The following is a 17075-nucleotide window of genomic DNA, read 5'->3' on the forward strand; positions in this document are numbered from 1 at the left end:
TCATTTAGATGATGGATTATCACCTTTTGATGTCAAGGCAATCCAAGTTAAACACGAACAGGGGTTGAGGAGCGAGGTGATGGATGAGTTGAACGTAGCGGTGTGAGGAGAGTGCTGGTCATTAATGTTGGATGAGAGCGAGCGAGGGCACTACAGTCCGGGAGAGTGCAATACTGGCACAGCAAGGCAAACATGACAGTTGAGATCGGTGCTGAATTTACAGCCCCCACCAAATATTAGAGATGCCGTATAACACAGCAGTCAAACCATTTACAACAGAGGACAGCAGGCTGAGCAGCTTCACTCACTCGGTCGGCGCTGAAGAATGAAAATGAAGCAATAACTAATAAACTCTTTTTCTCAGGTGATTATTTTAAATTGCCTGCACTTTGTCTCCCACTGTAACCAGTTATTCTTATTGCCCTCTTATAGCACACCCCACCTCCCCACCAACTGAGACTAGACTAGACCATACCAACTCTGACGTGATGGGAGGGGGCTTGGCTGCGGTACCGTGACAACTGCATCCTTTGGGTCACCCGTAACAAGCTGACTGATGCTTGAATTTTTTCCCGGTGACATTTTTGCAGTGGTATAAAAATCCCCGCAGGCTCACCAGCCTGACGCGGGAGGTGCGCAGAGGTTTTCGAGCTGCGTTTCCCTCCTCGTGTCTCATACACTCTTGAGCCAGTCAGCAGAGCAGGCTGAACAAAGCCATGGGAGAGAGAGAGAGGAGCTTCTGGGAAGAAATGTCTCTCACTGACTCTGTCGCCTCGACAACCGGGTAAGAAAGGAGGGGAGGGAGAGAAAGGACTGGGGAGCATAAAAGGAGAGGAAAACAACACATTATGAACTGCCGGGGTTAGAGGATTCTTGCAGAGTGAGGGGAGGATAGTGGATTTGTTTTTGTGTGGGTTTCTCTGCTGAGGGCTCCCTCAGTGTGCCTCTTGATGAGTTATTAACTATGACATTAAAACACTAACTGATCATTTCTCTCCCCCCCACATGAGTGCGTGGAGCAGATGAAATTGCAGAGCACAAGTTCAGCACATTACAAGTGGACCAAACAGGCCTGATCGCCCCACCTGTAATTTTTGTTTCATCAGCCTCAGGTAAGTCTCTCCCCTGTGTTGCAGATTTCTTTCGCTTTGATGGGATCGCTTTTTGTTTTTGTCTGATCTTTTTTTTTCTTTAAATTAAATGTGAATATGAGATGCTGATTGCTGAAGGCAGACCATTTAAGCTGTTCATCTAGAAAATAAAAGATAAAGTGTACTAATTGTTTTAGAAAGTTGAATGAAATTGGTTTCATACTGTTAACTATGTCTTTTTATGCTGCCAAGATAGAGAAAAAAAACCTACCTCCATTGTAGTATTAGGCTTTGGTGTTCAGTTTCATTCAGGGGAGGGAGAGAAATTGAATTTTAGATCCCCTGGATGCCTCACACTGTATGCACAGAGCTTTGCGCTTTGCCTTCAGTTTGAGCAGGAATTCAAAGACAATAAGAAAACGAACATCTCTGCTGGGTGCAGATGGACCTTGAGAGTTTGATTTGAAGCACAGATTGAGAGCGTGTATAGAATTGAAGGCACATCTGCCATAAACACACTGCTGAATGCTCATGCATAAGGAATATATTCATAAAGCAATAGTGGTGAAATCAATGCCCCTTTAAATGAGGTGCTATGCTGGCTGAGCCTACACCAAGCTCAATGTGTGTGGGTCAGCAGGCAGCATGCGATATCCATATTGGATGAGATGAAGAGGAGATAAACTGAGGAAGGTGGAGGGGTGTGTGTGTGTGTGGGGGGGGGATTTACCTGCTATCAGTAATGAAGGTTACAAATCTCTCACCTTTGTGGACAGGATAGAGAAGATGTGGGGGTAAAAAAAAAGGCAGCGAGACTGATGGAAAGAAAAGGGCAAGAGATTGAGGGCAAACAGAGTGCTGAGAGAGATGTTGAGAGTAATGATGATATGTGAAGGGTTCAGGCTCACAGCAAGCTGGGGATCGCTCGGAGCGCACACCTCGCCGGCTTCACATCACCCAGAGATGTAAAGGAGGGTAATAACACCGACACTGAGCTTATCTGTGTTTTTACGGGAGAGGCCGTGCGTACATTAGAACGCGGTCGAGTGAGGTTTTTCCAGTTCATTATCCTGGATGCTCTCAACTCGCTGAACATGACATACGAGACAGATCTGTCCATCACCTGCACCTGCTGTGCTTCCAACGAGCTGGCAGGTACAGCACAAACATCACTTGTTGGGAAAAGAAAATGTAAACGCTACAAAGTTCCCACGTGAGCCTGAACGCAAGCGGGATGTCAAAGGCATCAAAAATTCATTTTTCAGACAATTAACACAATTTTACACCTGAAAGCCCAGCACGTGCAACTTCACTCCAGGCCTCCTGGTACATTCACCTGTCTCATTTGTCAGAATGTAACTGCATTACAGACAGAAAACCACCGCCTCTCCTTTAAGAGCGACGCAGCTTTAATATACACTCAGCCATATGGCAGACTGCTTTTATACCAGCATACACTTAAAGCACGATGCCAGCTTATTCTTTTTTTTTTTTTTTTTTTTTTTTTAATCCACACCTGCGCCGGTGTGGTATAAATCGACAGCTCTCTTCTAATTTTTTCAGAAAAATAGCGACGTTGAACAGTTCTGGCAGCTTGTAAACACATTAGTTATACCAGGCTGCGTACCGCTCGCAGTGCTTTGCAGCTGTACTCCACTCATAATTATTGTACACGAGGCGCAATGTTCCTGGATGCGAAGGAGTGCCAGACTCATCACGAAGAGACGAAAGGATGCGTCCCCCAGGCCGTGGGTAGTTATCTCTCCCTCACTGTACCTGCACGCCGCTGCAAGGCACATGTAGACAGTAGAGGGGATCATAAAAAGCAGGCAGAGCTTGCACTGAGCCTGCCTCACTCTCCTAATTCATTCATACAGCCTCAGAGTTTGAAATCTGCTCGGCTTGTGAGGCTTTTTTTTTATGTCGAAGCGGGCCCTAAGATGCACCTGTAGTCCTGTTTTTCAGCTGTCCCCCCGAAATAATTATTAAATAGCAGAAATTTCTTTTTGACAGATTTCCAAGGAGCCCACGGTTTGTTTGATGTCTGATGGCTGCGCCGTCTCTTCAACCACTTCCCCGTTTTTCTCTCCTCTCTTCTCTCCCTTTCCCACTCTTTGCATGATATTTCTGCACTTCTCTGCGTGCCTCCTCTCATCTGCTGCTGAGAGCATCACGACCAAAACATGCTTGAGAGGGGAGGGCTGGGGGGGCAGAGAGGATTACCAAAATCTAATTGCCAAAATTAGTAGCTGTATTCAATTTCATTTACCCCCCAAGTACAGAATCATATCGAGTTTAGTTCTTCGTGCTTTCCAATGCAAAATAGTGACGCTTGGACCGAAAGCGCATTTGACGAGGAAAAGTCAGCATTAGAGGAAAACAACATAATAGGACTCATTATGGAATAATAGCCCATGATGGCTGCAGATAACGAGTCATAATAAGTTGAAATTACACCAGCAATTTGGAACAAATTATTTTTTCCTTGTTATTTTTAAAATATATGTCTGTGTTGTTTAAGAGAAAAAGCCACTGAAAAGAATGATAAGATGGTTTTCTTTTTGTTTAATGATGCATCCTGAGCTTTTGTCTTTTAAAAAAAGCTACCAAACAAACACCATTAATGCGTTTATCCTCTAAAGGTGCGGGAAGTTCACATTCACACCGCGTGCCCCATCTGCACTCCCATTAAAAGGGGCAGCGGTGCCCTTGTCCGTGCACTTGGATGACATGGTGCTTAATAAAACAAAGCGTTGTCCATTTTTAAAAGAAGTCCCAAATTTGGCCTTTTTTCTAAGAACGTGAAATGCAGGGCGGAGCTCTTGCTTTCAACTTCGCAGGTTTTAAGATCTATTGAATGTAAAATCCAGCGTAAAACCACGGTGGATGTTTGAGAACATCAAAAGTGTTTCTCTCAAAGGGCGAGGAACTGGAGGGTAAAGGATTTTAATGATGTGCCCGTTAAATGCATCCCCCAGTCTGTGAGCCGGAGTCTGACTGTTGCACGGTGGCCGCACAAGGAGGCTGGCTGTTCCGAGTGGAGCACTCCCTTTAATGCCACCGTGAAATCAACTACATTTAGATGTAAGAGCACAAACTGTCCCATAAATCAGCACGCCTACAGTTCATTTTGCACCTTAAGGGTTTGCCTCTCAACAGTCTTTCTTCCCTGCTCTCCAACGGGAGGAATCTTTTTTGCAAATATCGATTAAACCGTGTCATTTGTAAATTACTCTTTTTTTTATGATGGATTTTTCACTCTAGCTGGAAAGCTGACTACAGCTATCTTTTACACATAATCATGATTCAATGTCTTACCTGGCTGACCTTAAAGCATCGTTCTAAAGAGAATAGATAAATTGCTGCAGTTAGCAGGCTCACTGCCACTTGAATGCAAACTGTCTGCAATGTCTTGCCTGAGAGAAAAGAAGAGTAGGGGTGGGGGACAAAAAGTGACACCTATTGACGCGATTAGTCGAAGGCTGCCCATCGCTGGAGATAAACTCTTTATACCCCGCTCACTCTTCTTGTCACTAATTAGACAAGTGAGATGATTTAATTTGGTGCAGGGTGGAAACAACTGCATCGACTGGTCATATGTAGAAACCCACTAGTAGACGCTCTCCGGGTGATAATGGCTTGCATGGGCAGAGAAAAGAGTTAAATCACAGCTTTTTAGCCTGTCTCACCCCAAGCCCTTGTGATCAGCATCTTAAAGCAGGACTCAGCCAGCCATTTTCTATTACGAGCCCTTGAGGGGAAGAACAAGAAGGGAAAAAAGGTCCCCCTCGCTCAATTTTCTCCATGCGAGCTGCCAGTGGACGGCCTTTGTCGCCAGCTGCTTCAGGATAGACTTAATTCGCTCGTGTCCTTGCTTTCTGAGCGCAACTTTCAAAGTTGCCTTGTCCCCCATTCTGTCGCAGCTGTGCTCATGTTCACTTGACCAAGTGGAGAAGAGCCATGACGTTAAATGAGTGATGATCAAGTGGTCTTATGTGTCCCTGACAGGTGCCGCAATGGATGTGGATGATGAGCCGTTGCTGTTTCACACCAGCTGGGGTGGTGGAGAAGAGGAAGAGGAGGAGGAGCTGGAGGAAGATGATGGAGCAGCACACGCCGCAGAGCAGAGCTGTTCTTCAGGGGATGCTGGGGTTTGTGGACTGTGGAAGGTAGTGGGGTGGGTTTACACGCAACCCTGGGCCAGTGGGGCGGTTTTAGGGGCAGCTGTCCTGCTGCCATGTGCCCTCTTTGCCTACATGCTGCTCTACTGCCCTCCTCTGGACATAGACCTCTCCTACAGTGCCTTTGAGGTTCACAGCCACTTCTCAGCTGAACGTTTTGACGCCCTCGCCATCGCCGTAAAGACTCAGCTGGGGTCGTGGGACAGACGCAGGCGAGACATAGATAACATGGAGTCTGAGGCGCTGCGAGAGCTTCTGCTGGAAAAGCTTGGCAGGAAGGGAGTGTTCAATAAGATGGATAATGAGGACACGGGGTCCTCCGCTCCTCAAAGGGACCCTTTACAAGCCAGCGATCATCAGAAGAGAGGAGCTGCAGCAAGCAGAGATGAAAGGACAGCGCCTCATCTGGGTCAGGGGGAAACGGGGACGCATGAAAGCATAAATCCAGGAAAAGAGGAGGAAGAGGCGAGATTAGGGCATGGAAATTCAACTTTTTCCCTCATTAGGAAGCGCAGATTTGTTCCCAATTATTACTTACAGAGCCAGGCTCTGTGGAGGATTGAGCTGGTGTTTGTGGCTCAAGGCAAAGGCGAGCGCAACATCTTCACTCCAGAGCGCCTGCAGACGATACACCAAGTTGAGCGGCTGCTCATGCAGCACCCACAGTTTCATCAGTTCTGCTGGAAGCCTCTGGAGTTACTGAGGGATCTGCCACTGGGGCCGTCCTACTGCTCCCCACCCAGCTCCCTCCTGTCATACCTCTACCCCAGTGAAAGAGGAGGCAAGATCTACTATGATGGCATGGGCCCAGACTTGGCTGATATTAAAGGCAGGTTGAAATTCCAGTTCAAGCTTAAATGACTCCTTGAGGAATCCCAACTTAACTTTGCTGATTCTCCTCATGTGCAGGTTCTCTGAGCCTGGCCATTACCCACCCGCAGTTTTACTGGTACGTGGATGAGAGTCTGTCCCCGGAGCATCTGTCCTCATCCCTGTTACGCAGTGAGATCCACTTCGGAGCTCCTCTGCCATCCTACTACTCCCTGCAGGACCGAGCAGATGAGCAGAGAACACGCTTCAAAAACTTTGTGGTCCAATATGCAGACATCCTGGCCAAGCAGTCTACCAGGTCAGGAAAAACTCTCGTATTCACAGGTATTGAATGCTATTGCAAACACTCAAAGTTGTTTTGTCTGTGTGACCTGTTCCAGTCAGGTAAAGGTGCTATATGGGGGGACAGAGCTGTTTGATGACGAGGTGAGACACACCTTCCACAATGACATGATGCTGGCTGTGGTCAGCGGAGCCTGTATTACTGTGCTTGTCTACGTCCTTACCTCCTTTTCTGGTACAGTATCCCCGTATTTCACTTACATCGGTGTGTGTACATGTTTCTGTTTGAAGGCGCAGAAATATTTACAAGCTTCTTTTGTCTCTGCACAGTCTTTTTGACTTTCTTTGGACTCGCTAGCATCGGACTGAGCTGCCTGATGGCTCTTTTCTTATACCACGTCGTGTTTGGCGTGAGGTACCTGGGCATTCTCAACGGAGTTGCAGCGTTTGTTATTATCGGTATCGGTAAGTCGTTTAAGCAATAGTTTGACATTTTGTAAAACACTTTGTGTTTACGAAGACTGATGCCACTTTAGGGTTTGTAAAATACACTGAACAGCCATAACATTATGACCACCTGCCTAATATTGTGTTGGTCCCCCTTTTGATGCCAAAAAAGCCCTGACCCAGCGAGGCATGGACTCCTCTAGACCATGATGTTAGCAGCAACTCTGTAAGTTGTGCTGTGGAGCCTCCATGGATTGGACTTGTTTCACCAGCACATTGGACAGATGCTTGATTGGATTGAAATCTGGGGGCTTTGGAAGCCAGGTCAACACCTCAAAATCATGTTTTTGTTCCTCAAACCATTCCTGATCCACTTTTGCTTTGTGGCATGATGCATTATCCTGCTGAAAGAGGCCACAGCCATTAGGGAATGCCGTTTCCATGAAAGGATGTACATGGTCTGCAGGAGTCAGCATGGGCACCCTGACTGGTCTGTGGCTATGCAGCCCCATTTGCAACAAACTGCAATGCACTGTGTATTTTGACACCTTTCTATCAGAGCCACCATTAAGCTTTTAGAGCAATTTGAGCTGCAGTAGCTTCTCTGCTGGATCGAACCACACGGGGCAGCGTTCGCTCCTCATGTTCATCATTGAACCATGGCTGTCCATGACCCTGTTGCTGGTTCACCACTGTTTCTTGGACCATTTTTGATAGATACTGAGCACTGCAGACCGGGAGCACCCCACGAGAGCTGCAGTTTTGGAGATGCTCTGGCCAGTCATCTAGCCATAACACTTTGAAACTCACTGGCTGGCTGGGTCTAAAGTTTTAAAAAAACTGCCTCTCAGAACCACTAAAGCTCATTAAAATGTAAAAGTGCCACCTTGTACTTTTACAGGGGATTTAATTACTACTTCTAGTGACTCAATGGAGTCTTGTCACCAGTTAAGCAAATGGCAAAATCCCCCATAAAACCATAATCCCCTCCATATGACATGCTGTAGTAAAGCTGTGTTGTGTGCAGAGTAATTATACAACGTATAAGTGTTAATGACTGACTTCGCTGTGAAAATTCACTGTATTTCTCTGCCTCTCCTAGGTCCCCATCTAGCTCCCATTTCCAGGCTTTTCACGCTAAACTAACAAGCTGCAGGCTTTAGCTGATTTCACGCACAAGATGCAAACTTAGTGTCCTTTTTATTTTTTAACTCTCAGCTGTATGTAAATACTACGCGGAGACATTGCTTTGAAATGAGGAAAACTACAACTCTTTGTCATGAGTTGTGCTAAGAAGTCCTCCTTTTGTCTACCCTTCATCTCTCAGGGGTGGATGATGTGTTTGTGTTCATCAGCACTTTCAGACAGGCTTCTCATTTGCATCAGCCGCAGCAGCGAATGATCTACACGATTAAAACAGCTGGCCGAGCGACATTTCTGACCTCCTTCACGACTGCGGCCGCTTATGCCGCTAACACCTTCTCTCAGGTAATTATGGAATAGAGAAAGAAAAGAAAATAACAGCAGCTAATAGGACATGTACAGGGCCTATAAATGACTCCCCTGCAGTGGGTGAATAGAAGTGCCTCTCTCAGCAGACAACCATTTTTCCCACGATAAGCACAAATTGAATGTTTCAAGGTCCTTCACACTGCGCTTTGTTCACCTGACACTCAGATCCCAGCCGTGCATGACTTCGGCCTATTCATGGCTCTCATCGTCAGCTGCTGCTGGCTTTGGGTGTCTGTCCTGATGCCAGCCGCCCTTTGTATCTGGACACAGTTTGTGGAGCCTCGTGAACATGCCTGGTTGAGCTGGTAAGCTTTTGCTTCCTTACTTTTTGTGCGAGATGTAGCTTGTGCGTGCTGCGTGACACCCACCCAGATGTAATCCCCCTCAGCTGTCTCTCTCCCTCTCTCCCCCTAAACTCTCCACCCCGCGAAGCTGGAAGCTGTTTTCGGGCCTGTCGGCGAACCACAGCCCTTTGTCAGATGAGGATGATGATGTGGCTCTTCTGTCAGTGGAAATGGAGCCAGGTGAGATTATTATCTGCCTAGCATCGGAATGGAGGCTGGCAGGAGGATTGGTTGTAAAAATGTGTCTCTCGGGGCACCTCTGAGGCTCTTTTCCTTCGTCTCTGCCAGGCTTCTGCGACACAGACGGGGATGCGGCCATCCTGTCCCTGTCGGTCGAGACACCTCTGTCCCCTCCGGGGCAGCGGCACGTGGGTGTGGTGAGCACCAATCTCCAGTGGGCCTTGAAGCACTTAGTGGCTGAGCCGGTTGTGGAGCGACGGAAAACTGTTCTAGGTGAGATTTAATCTTAACTCAGAACTCGCAAAGACAACATCAATTTATATCCCAAAACTCAGCGGTTGGGGCTTCTAAGATATTGTGTGCAGAGCTCTTAATGTTTGGTTTAGATGTGAGAGTCACCTCAGGCTTAAGTAAGAACTATTGAAGAAATTCTGTAATCTCTGTTTGCCCTGAGGGGATTCTACCTGTCAGAGTAAGTGCAAAGCATTCTCATGAAGGATTCATCCACACTCTTTGGGAGTGACTGTAATTGATCCTCATTGCTGATCTGTCCCACAACCGTTCTATCAAACCCTCCTTTCTGTCATTGTTTGTTATCATCTCCCTTCTGGCCCAGGTGTCTTTCTCTTGGTTCTGGTCTTCTCAGCTGCCTTCTGTTGTCTCCTGAGGCCGGCCACTCACGCTCCCCTTCTTTTCCGCCAAGATACAAACCTCCAGAGTCTGCTGGCTCTGCGGAGCAACCTCAGCGGCCAAGGCATCTCCTGTCCCATGTGCTCAGGTAAGAGTGGAAGCACAACTCGGTTAACCTCTTACATCTGGAACGAATATCAAAAGAAAAAAAAAATGCATGTTGTGTCCTGCAGGTGTGTTCATGGAAAAACCCCACCCACTGCCCACCCACGCTCCCTCGTCTGCATTTTTGTATTCTACACATCAGCAGAGGCCGAGCAGGACAACTCCCGCTGCTGCTCCGAGTGAAGTGAAACAGAACTCACTCGCTAACCAAACAGGTAAAAATCCAGCACATAAAAAAACCCCACTCCTCTACTCATTTAAGCCCCTTTTCCTGTCTTTAAAATCCTGACCTTTGTACCGTTTTCTAGGCCCTCTTGTGACAGTGTATGTATCAAAGTTAGACCACGGAGCCTCTACGACCATTTACCGCTTCTCCCTTAACACCAGCATCCCGTCCCCATGGAAGATGTGCAGCACAGAGCGTGAGGAGGTGTCATCATTCCAGGTGTGAGAGCAGGAAAAAAGTCAACCTGATTATATTGGTAATAATTCGAGTCCCACTAAAGCAGCTTACAACTAATCTTGTTTTATTTGAATAGGCTTTTAATCAGCCCCATGGCAATTACACCGCCAGAATGACAGTGTGTGTTTCCCACGTATACCTCCCGTACGACAGCTGGATGATCACGTCCGGCTCGTGTGATCCTCGTCATGGCTGGACGCCAGATTTTTCCTTTTATGTAGCATCATCTCCCCAGCAGCACAGCAGGTGAAGGCACAAAGGAAGAATGTAAAACAGAGACTGAGACAGGCTGTCGGGTTGTTTTAGTGGGGAAATCTGTCATTTTTCAGCTCTGCTTTTTCCCTTTAGGAAGCTGTACTTTGCTCAGTGCCGCCTGAGACCTCATCCCAGCCGTGTGTGTGTCAACCCGCCAGGCTGTGGCATCAGCTCTGGGCCTGATGGACCTTCACGGGGAAGCTTTTATACGCCTTTTCCCAGCGGTGAGCGAGCAAGCGCCTCGTGATAAACATAAAGACTGTTTGTTAGCATCAGGAAAACAGTTCTCACTCCGCATGAGTCACGCTGCACAAATGTCTTTTTCCTGTCATTTAGCTGAGTCTTAAATACAGAGAAAACGCACTGATGTGACTTCTCTTCTTAAAGTGAATCCTCTGGAGGGTTTTTTCACAGTACACCAGTTATGCAGATATTTTTGCCCTGTATAAATAAACGTGGTTGAAAGGGTTTTCTCTGCTTCTATTTTCAAAGATCCCTCATCTGCTGCCAAAACGAATCCATCCAAAACGTTTGGCTTCAATCCTTGCAGCGGCGGTGTGTGTGGCCACCCGGCGGTGCGTCCTCTGGTTGACACCGGAGCCATGGTTTTCCTTGTGTTCGGGATCCTGGGAGTGAACCGAACCGAACGCAGGGACAACCACGTGATTGGAGATATGGTGATGGTCACACCTGCGCCACATGCATTTTAAACTGTCAACTGGAGGAATGCCGCACAGGATTTTAAAATGACTTTCTCACCATGTGTAAATTTGTTCTTTGATTCTCTCCAAAGGGCAGCATTATACTGGATCCAGACTTTGATATTTTCCAGGAGATGGGGCATCTGTGCAAAATCTGCAAAGCTGTTAGTGCAAACACACAGCTCGTGAAGCCGGGAGGAGCACAGTGCTTGCCGTCAGGTAACATTTGCTTATCTGATGGGAAGGGAAAGTAACTTTTCAAATGTGGGGTTTTTTGTGGCACAAAAAAGTAATATAAAGTCAAATCAGCAAGGTTAGGCCTTTTGATTTGACAGCAAGCAGCCTGAAAAGTCTGTTGTTCCTCACAGGCAACAAGCTATCTTCCATTCTGCCTCTTCTTCATCCCGAGTGCCACTCTCTCCCTGAACCCAACCTGCTCCCAGGGCAGCTGTCCCATGGAGCGGTGGGAATGCATGGGGGGAAGGTCCGCTGGCTGTCCATGGCCTTCGAATCTGTAAGTCTCTTCATCTCTATGCGACAAACCGCCGTCGGTTTCAGAGTTGCCGCAACCCCTTAATTCTCTCTCTCTCTCTTCCTCCTCCTCCCTTGTAAGACCACATACAAGGGAAAATCCTCATTTCAGACGTATTCCGATTTCCTTCAGTGGGAGAACTTCATCCAGGAGCAGCTCGCAACTCTCCCGCAGACCTCTTCTCTGCAAAGAGGCTTTCAGACTTGTGAGCACTGGAAGCAGATCTTCATGGAAATCATAGGCAAGTGAGAGGTGGAGCAGATGTCAAAGAGATGCAGTGTTTGTTTTTTCCTTTTCTAAAACTGGAGACAGATTAAAATGCTGAAAGTGCTGCCCTCTGGTCCTGTTGTAGGTGTGGAGAGTGCCCTCTGGAGTCTGCTGCTGTCTCTGGCCATCTGCGTGGCAGCTGTGTCTGTGTTTACCGCACATCCTCTGCTGCTGCTGCCCGTGCTCGTAACCATTCTCGGTAAGAGCCGCACTAACATATTTGCATTTGAAAGTGATGTTTTCAGATAACCAAGAGTGCATTTCCCTCATGTTTTTGGTCTTGAACAGGGGTGATCTGTCTGGTAGTGGCGCTCATGTATTGGCTGGGATGGGAGATGGGAGCAGTGGAGGCAATTTCTCTGTCAATACTTGTTGGATCCTCAGTGGATTACTGTCTACACCTGGTGGAGGGATACCTTCTGGCTGGGGAGACCACACCTTCTATGCCTTCTCATAACTTGGTACGTGACTATTCTAATTTAAAAATGACCACAGTGTGTTTTTTTCAGAGTCTGCACTTTTTAAATCTCTGTTTTATTCGCAGGAGCCTCAGGCCGAGAGGCAGAGGCGGACTCTGGAGGCAGTGAACCATGTGGGTGTTGCCATAGTGTCCAGCGCTGTCACCACAGCGATCTCCACAGTCCCTCTCTTCTTTTGTGTCATTGTGCCTTTCGCCAAGTTCGGCCAGATTGTGGCCATTAACACGGCCGTCTCCATTTTGTTCACCCTGACCGTGACTGTGGCCACGTTGGCCTGCGTGGCCCCGGCCCGCTTCAGCAGACACCCAGGCGCTGTACTCAAGGCCAGCCTGGCTGTGATGGCAGCCGCCTCTTTGGGAGCAGCTCTGTGGTGGGTCGGGGGACAGCTGGGTGCCATGGCCTGGCAGTCACTCGCCACATAAACACTACTGATGTCACACAGAGGCGTTCCTCTGTATGCAACCTGTGAGAACTATTTTCTTTTTTCCATGTTTGTGGAACAACGGCTCAGTACACGGTCACATACTTTACAGCACAAAGATGTCAGAGTTATCAGGTTTTTTTTCTTTGTTTTCACTTGTATTGATCAATTGTTAAGTATAGAGGGGAAAAATCCTCACTCTGGGTGTCTCTTTTTAAAATCTAGTGTAACTGAATATGTGACTCATAATAGTAGGTTGATCTTTCTTTGCTGACACAATGATTCACACGAGCTGTATTTTTGGTTTGTTTCCCCCCCTTCATCTTCAGCCCTAGATGATGGAGTAATTGTTGGGAAACACTGGCTGAGTCACAATTTTCATTTGTGTTACTTATTGAGTTGTGAAGAGTTGCTGACTGTTCTGTGACCTGCTTTTGTGAACAGTGACACGGTGCAGCGCTGCGATGTCCGTGAAGACCAGTGTTAATGGTTCACTTTGATACGTGGCCATGTTGTGAAGCATCAGAATGTTTCTTTGGGTTTTTTTTTTTTTTGTTCGTTATTTTGTTTTCTTTGTCTCGATTTTGCACTGAATGTGATTTTTTTCAGCCACATTTGTATCAGAGCTTATGATGTCCCACTGTGGCTGGATTAAAAGTTCAATAAACCAAATTTATACTCTGTTTTTATGTTAAATGTAATGTAAGGTGATGTAAATGTCTGCGTATGCTGCTCTTACTCATTCTGAACTGAGCTTTGGATGCTGCCAACACACACACGTTTAGAAGAACTGTCAAAGCCAATATTTAGCACAAGTCACCTTCCTCTCTTGTGACTTCGTTTTATCTCAGATGTTACAAAATGCTTCAAGGTGTCTATTTTTGTCATTGGGTTAAAAGAGACCTCTTATCAGCTCCTCAGGTGTACCCTCCACCACACTCACAGCCTCTCACTGTAACCTGCACTGTTCTCCCACAATTCAGAGCAGCACTCAATAGCGGCTCCGCTCTGCCCCGCAGTGAAGGTGACGGCCATTTGTCAAACCGCACAACATAATAACGGTCGGGGGAGAGGGGCCGACTGCAGCAGGAGCAGTAAATTCTGGTTTATGTGCGTGTTGTTACTCGTGGATGTCAAATAAAACAGGTGCAGAAAAGCTCGGGGTCTTTTCTTTTTGTTTTTCTTCCTCCTGCACCGTTATGTAACGGAGCGGCGGGATGACGGCCTGTCGCTGTTTGCTTACAGTCACGTAATTACCGGGAGAGCTACTGTAGATTGCTTCGCATCTCTGGGCGGCTGTTAATAACTCATGTGAAAGAGGTCAGATGAAACAATGAATTGCATTAATGTTTCATGCTGGTTATTAAATAAAGAGACGCTGTTCTACACAAAGAGGCATTTTCTACTCAGCGTGATGGAAATGGATGTAAGAAGATGAGAACAAATAGGAGTAAAATTAGAAGGAAAAAAAACCCGTTGACTTTTGTTCTGGAGAGACTTTAATTTCTACTGTGAATGGAGAGGAGTGTTTGAATGTCTGTGTACCTTTCACATTCATTTCCTTCTTCTTTTTTTATTACCGCAGTGCTTCTTGTAGAGTGCGTAGATGTATCGAGCTTGATATGGACATCCCTCTCTGTACCTACCTATCTATTGATATGTCCAACAATAGCTATTTCTGTCTACCATCTATTGATATCTCTCTCTCTACCCCTTCATTTATCGATAGCTCTCTCTCTCTCTCCACCTCATCTGTATCGATATCTCTCTCAGTACCCATCTAGCTAGCTATCTAATGCTATTCTCAATCTCTCTCTACTTATTCCAATAGCTCTTGAGATATAAAATAATAAGAAATATTGAGATGTATCTCTACTTATAACTATAGATGGGTAGAAATACACATATCTATTAATTTACATGGTACTTTTTTGTTTAGTTTGTAAAAAGATCTCTCCAAGCCTGCAGTCTTGTTACACATTTATGCATTTGCAGTACTTTTGTTAAGTAAAGGCCCTACTGTCAGGCACTCAAGCAGTTGGTTTTTTTTTGTGCAGCAACATCGCTCTGCTCCTCATATTTTCATGGAAAGAAAAAAAGCAACAGGAGAGTAATGGAATAATCAGAGGGAGAGTGATGTTACATGTAGAGGAATGAATATTTAGCAAAGTGGAAAAGCAAATGCTTTCCTACTGTCGTCTGCAATGAAAAAGCTCCCGTCTATAAATACTGAATAACAGATAATATGAATAAGAGATAGCCTGTTTATATTTGACTTTGTTCTTTTCCTGTGTTTGCAAAGCTTCTTCGAGAAACTTACTTCAAACAGGGACCATTCAAGTCGTCTGGTCTGTTACTCCTCCTTGCACGTCCTGGGTAATCTCTGCCAGAACACAATTTAACTACAGTGGCCTAAAAAAAAAAAAAAACAGGCTTACAGAGCTGAGCTCAATTAGCAGTATGAATAAAAGGTCAGTCATCAAACAAGTGTGTCAGACCGCAGAAAGCTCATGCAACATGGTGCTGAATAATAAATAAAGAGAAGGAATGAGTGAGCAACAAAGTATATTCAACACTGACCATTGGCTATACATTGGAAGGCAATTTTGGGCTAACTTCAGAAATACCTCCCCCCATTACATTATATATGTAATCACTATGACAATAAATACCCAGGCTCATTTGGTTCTTGAGAAATACTTCATTGTACCAAGAAAAAGGCATTTTCTCTGGAGAGAAATTATTTTACATCAGACGTGTAAATCAACACTGAAACATAAGTCATATCTTTATTACCCCATGTTACAGGGCACACACAATGTTCAAGTATGCCTGAGGAACTAAATGGAGCAATTACAAAAAAAAAAAAAAATATATATATATATATATATATATAATAACAGAATAAGAGATAAAATGCATTTAAAAACAAGTGAACTGGCATTGCATTTCACAAAATTCCATAAGCTCATGATTTTGGAACAATTCACTGTAAAGTGCTAACTGGTTCGAGCTGAGAAAAGCACACGTTCCCTTTGAAAGATCAAACATTACTTTATACACGGAGGTACAGTAATAGCCAATCATCAGGCAAGCAATTACCAACCAGAAGATATGGACCACATTTCATTTATTAGTCCTTTGATAAGATAACAGATTCCTACATTTGCTTGTTAATGGTAACAACGAGAATCTTGCCGCTGGTTGTCAGGACAAAGCCAATTACAAATGCTGGTGTTGTCACGGTACCGTTTTCCTCCTTGCCTTGGAATTACATGCACTTGACTGACATACAGTATCGATATCTCAAGTCAAGTCCTTTTAATCCTCTTATGGATAGGAATCCTTGAATCAAAGGGATGAGAGGAGAGTGAGGAGAAGAGAGCCTTTACTGAGGAGTGCAGGAGATGTTCCCCATATGCCTCCTCCTCTTCTTCTCCTCCCCTTGCATGTGGCAGGCTGGCCTGACAAAAGCAGGGATCTGTCCAGCTGATGCCCGCCTTCCTACAGGTCCTGAGAATCCACTGTTTTCCTTTGTGCCTTTCTCGGCATGTTTTTTTTTTTTAAAAGAAGAAGAAAAACAATTAAAAAAAAAACAAACAAACAAAAAACATATCTGGGGGTATTGGGTCAATACATTTTCCCCTACTGTCCACCTAAAGCAGACATCCACCCTCCCACCCCAATCCTAACCATAGAAAGGTAAAAAAAAGGTGTACTGCAGAATGGCTTTTACTCCTCACAGTCTGTGGGGGGAGCTAGAGCCCCTAGGAGCTGAGGTGCGGTTGGTGGTCTTGCGGCTGTTCTGTCGTGTCTGATTCATTTTGTTGGCCGAAGGGATCCGAGCGTCTGGCTGGCGCCTCCCTTGGGGGCCCCTCCGTTTGCCCCTTTGCCCTGCACGGCCCCTTCTGGCCTCCGCTGGTCACTTGCGTGAGTGCAGTGTGTCCTGGAACTTGGTGCTGGTGTAGCGGACGTGAAATCCTTTTTTGTTGATTGTGTCGTCGGAGTGGAACTTGATCACAATGGAGTCACCGGCCGAGTAGATCTCCTCTGGAGGCTGTCAGGAGGGACAAAACAACAGATTCGTTTGTGGCTTTCTGCTTCCCTGAACTTCAATTCAAACTAAAAGGACTTCACACATGCTGAAGTCCAATCAGTGACTCTGACAGAGAGCTTCTTGACTGCTACTGCTGTAAAAGCCAGGGGCCGTGTGAGGGTCTGGGTCCAAGACTAGCCTTCTGCAGCCTTCTCCTGTTTTTTTTTTTTCTTTTATTTGTTTTTTGCTTGAGCTTCA

At 45.9% G+C, this 17075-nt stretch overlaps 2 protein-coding genes across 4 annotated transcripts in view; one reads left to right on the forward strand and one right to left on the reverse strand.

The window, feature by feature from the left end:
• The first annotated feature begins 271 nt into the window (after positions 1-271).
• disp3 (dispatched RND transporter family member 3) lies at positions 272-15673 on the forward strand. Of its 2 annotated transcripts, XM_031727006.2 has the most exons (21): positions 272-1112; positions 5100-6101; positions 6182-6401; positions 6484-6620; positions 6716-6850; positions 8160-8320; positions 8510-8649; positions 8777-8868; positions 8977-9141; positions 9485-9646; positions 9732-9878; positions 9972-10108; positions 10203-10372; positions 10475-10605; positions 10874-11058; positions 11175-11301; positions 11451-11596; positions 11696-11855; positions 11967-12080; positions 12170-12342; positions 12426-15673. In XM_031727006.2, exons 2-21 carry the CDS (start codon positions 5108-5110, stop codon positions 12780-12782), a joined length of 4053 nt encoding a protein of 1350 aa, XP_031582866.1. In that variant the 5' UTR covers positions 272-1112; positions 5100-5107; the 3' UTR covers positions 12783-15673. The 2 variants fall into 2 exon arrangements, with proteins under 2 accessions (XP_031582866.1, XP_039476549.1); XM_039620615.1 differs by lacking the exon at positions 272-1112 and having other exon boundaries at positions 4725-6101.
• The window catches only part of bmp1a (bone morphogenetic protein 1a), a 30229-nt gene continuing 28616 nt past the window's right edge, over positions 15463-17075 (reverse strand). For both annotated transcript variants that reach the window (XM_031726956.2, XM_031726957.2), the window contains exon 20: positions 15463-16838. In XM_031726956.2, the coding sequence (XP_031582816.1) occupies positions 16704-16838 (135 nt within the window). In that variant the 3' untranslated portion in view covers positions 15463-16703. The remainder of the gene's footprint in view (positions 16839-17075) is intronic.

Source organism: Oreochromis aureus, linkage group 12 (assembly GCF_013358895.1).
Source record: "Oreochromis aureus strain Israel breed Guangdong linkage group 12, ZZ_aureus, whole genome shotgun sequence".
Classification (NCBI taxonomy): Eukaryota; Metazoa; Chordata; class Actinopteri; order Cichliformes; family Cichlidae; genus Oreochromis; species Oreochromis aureus.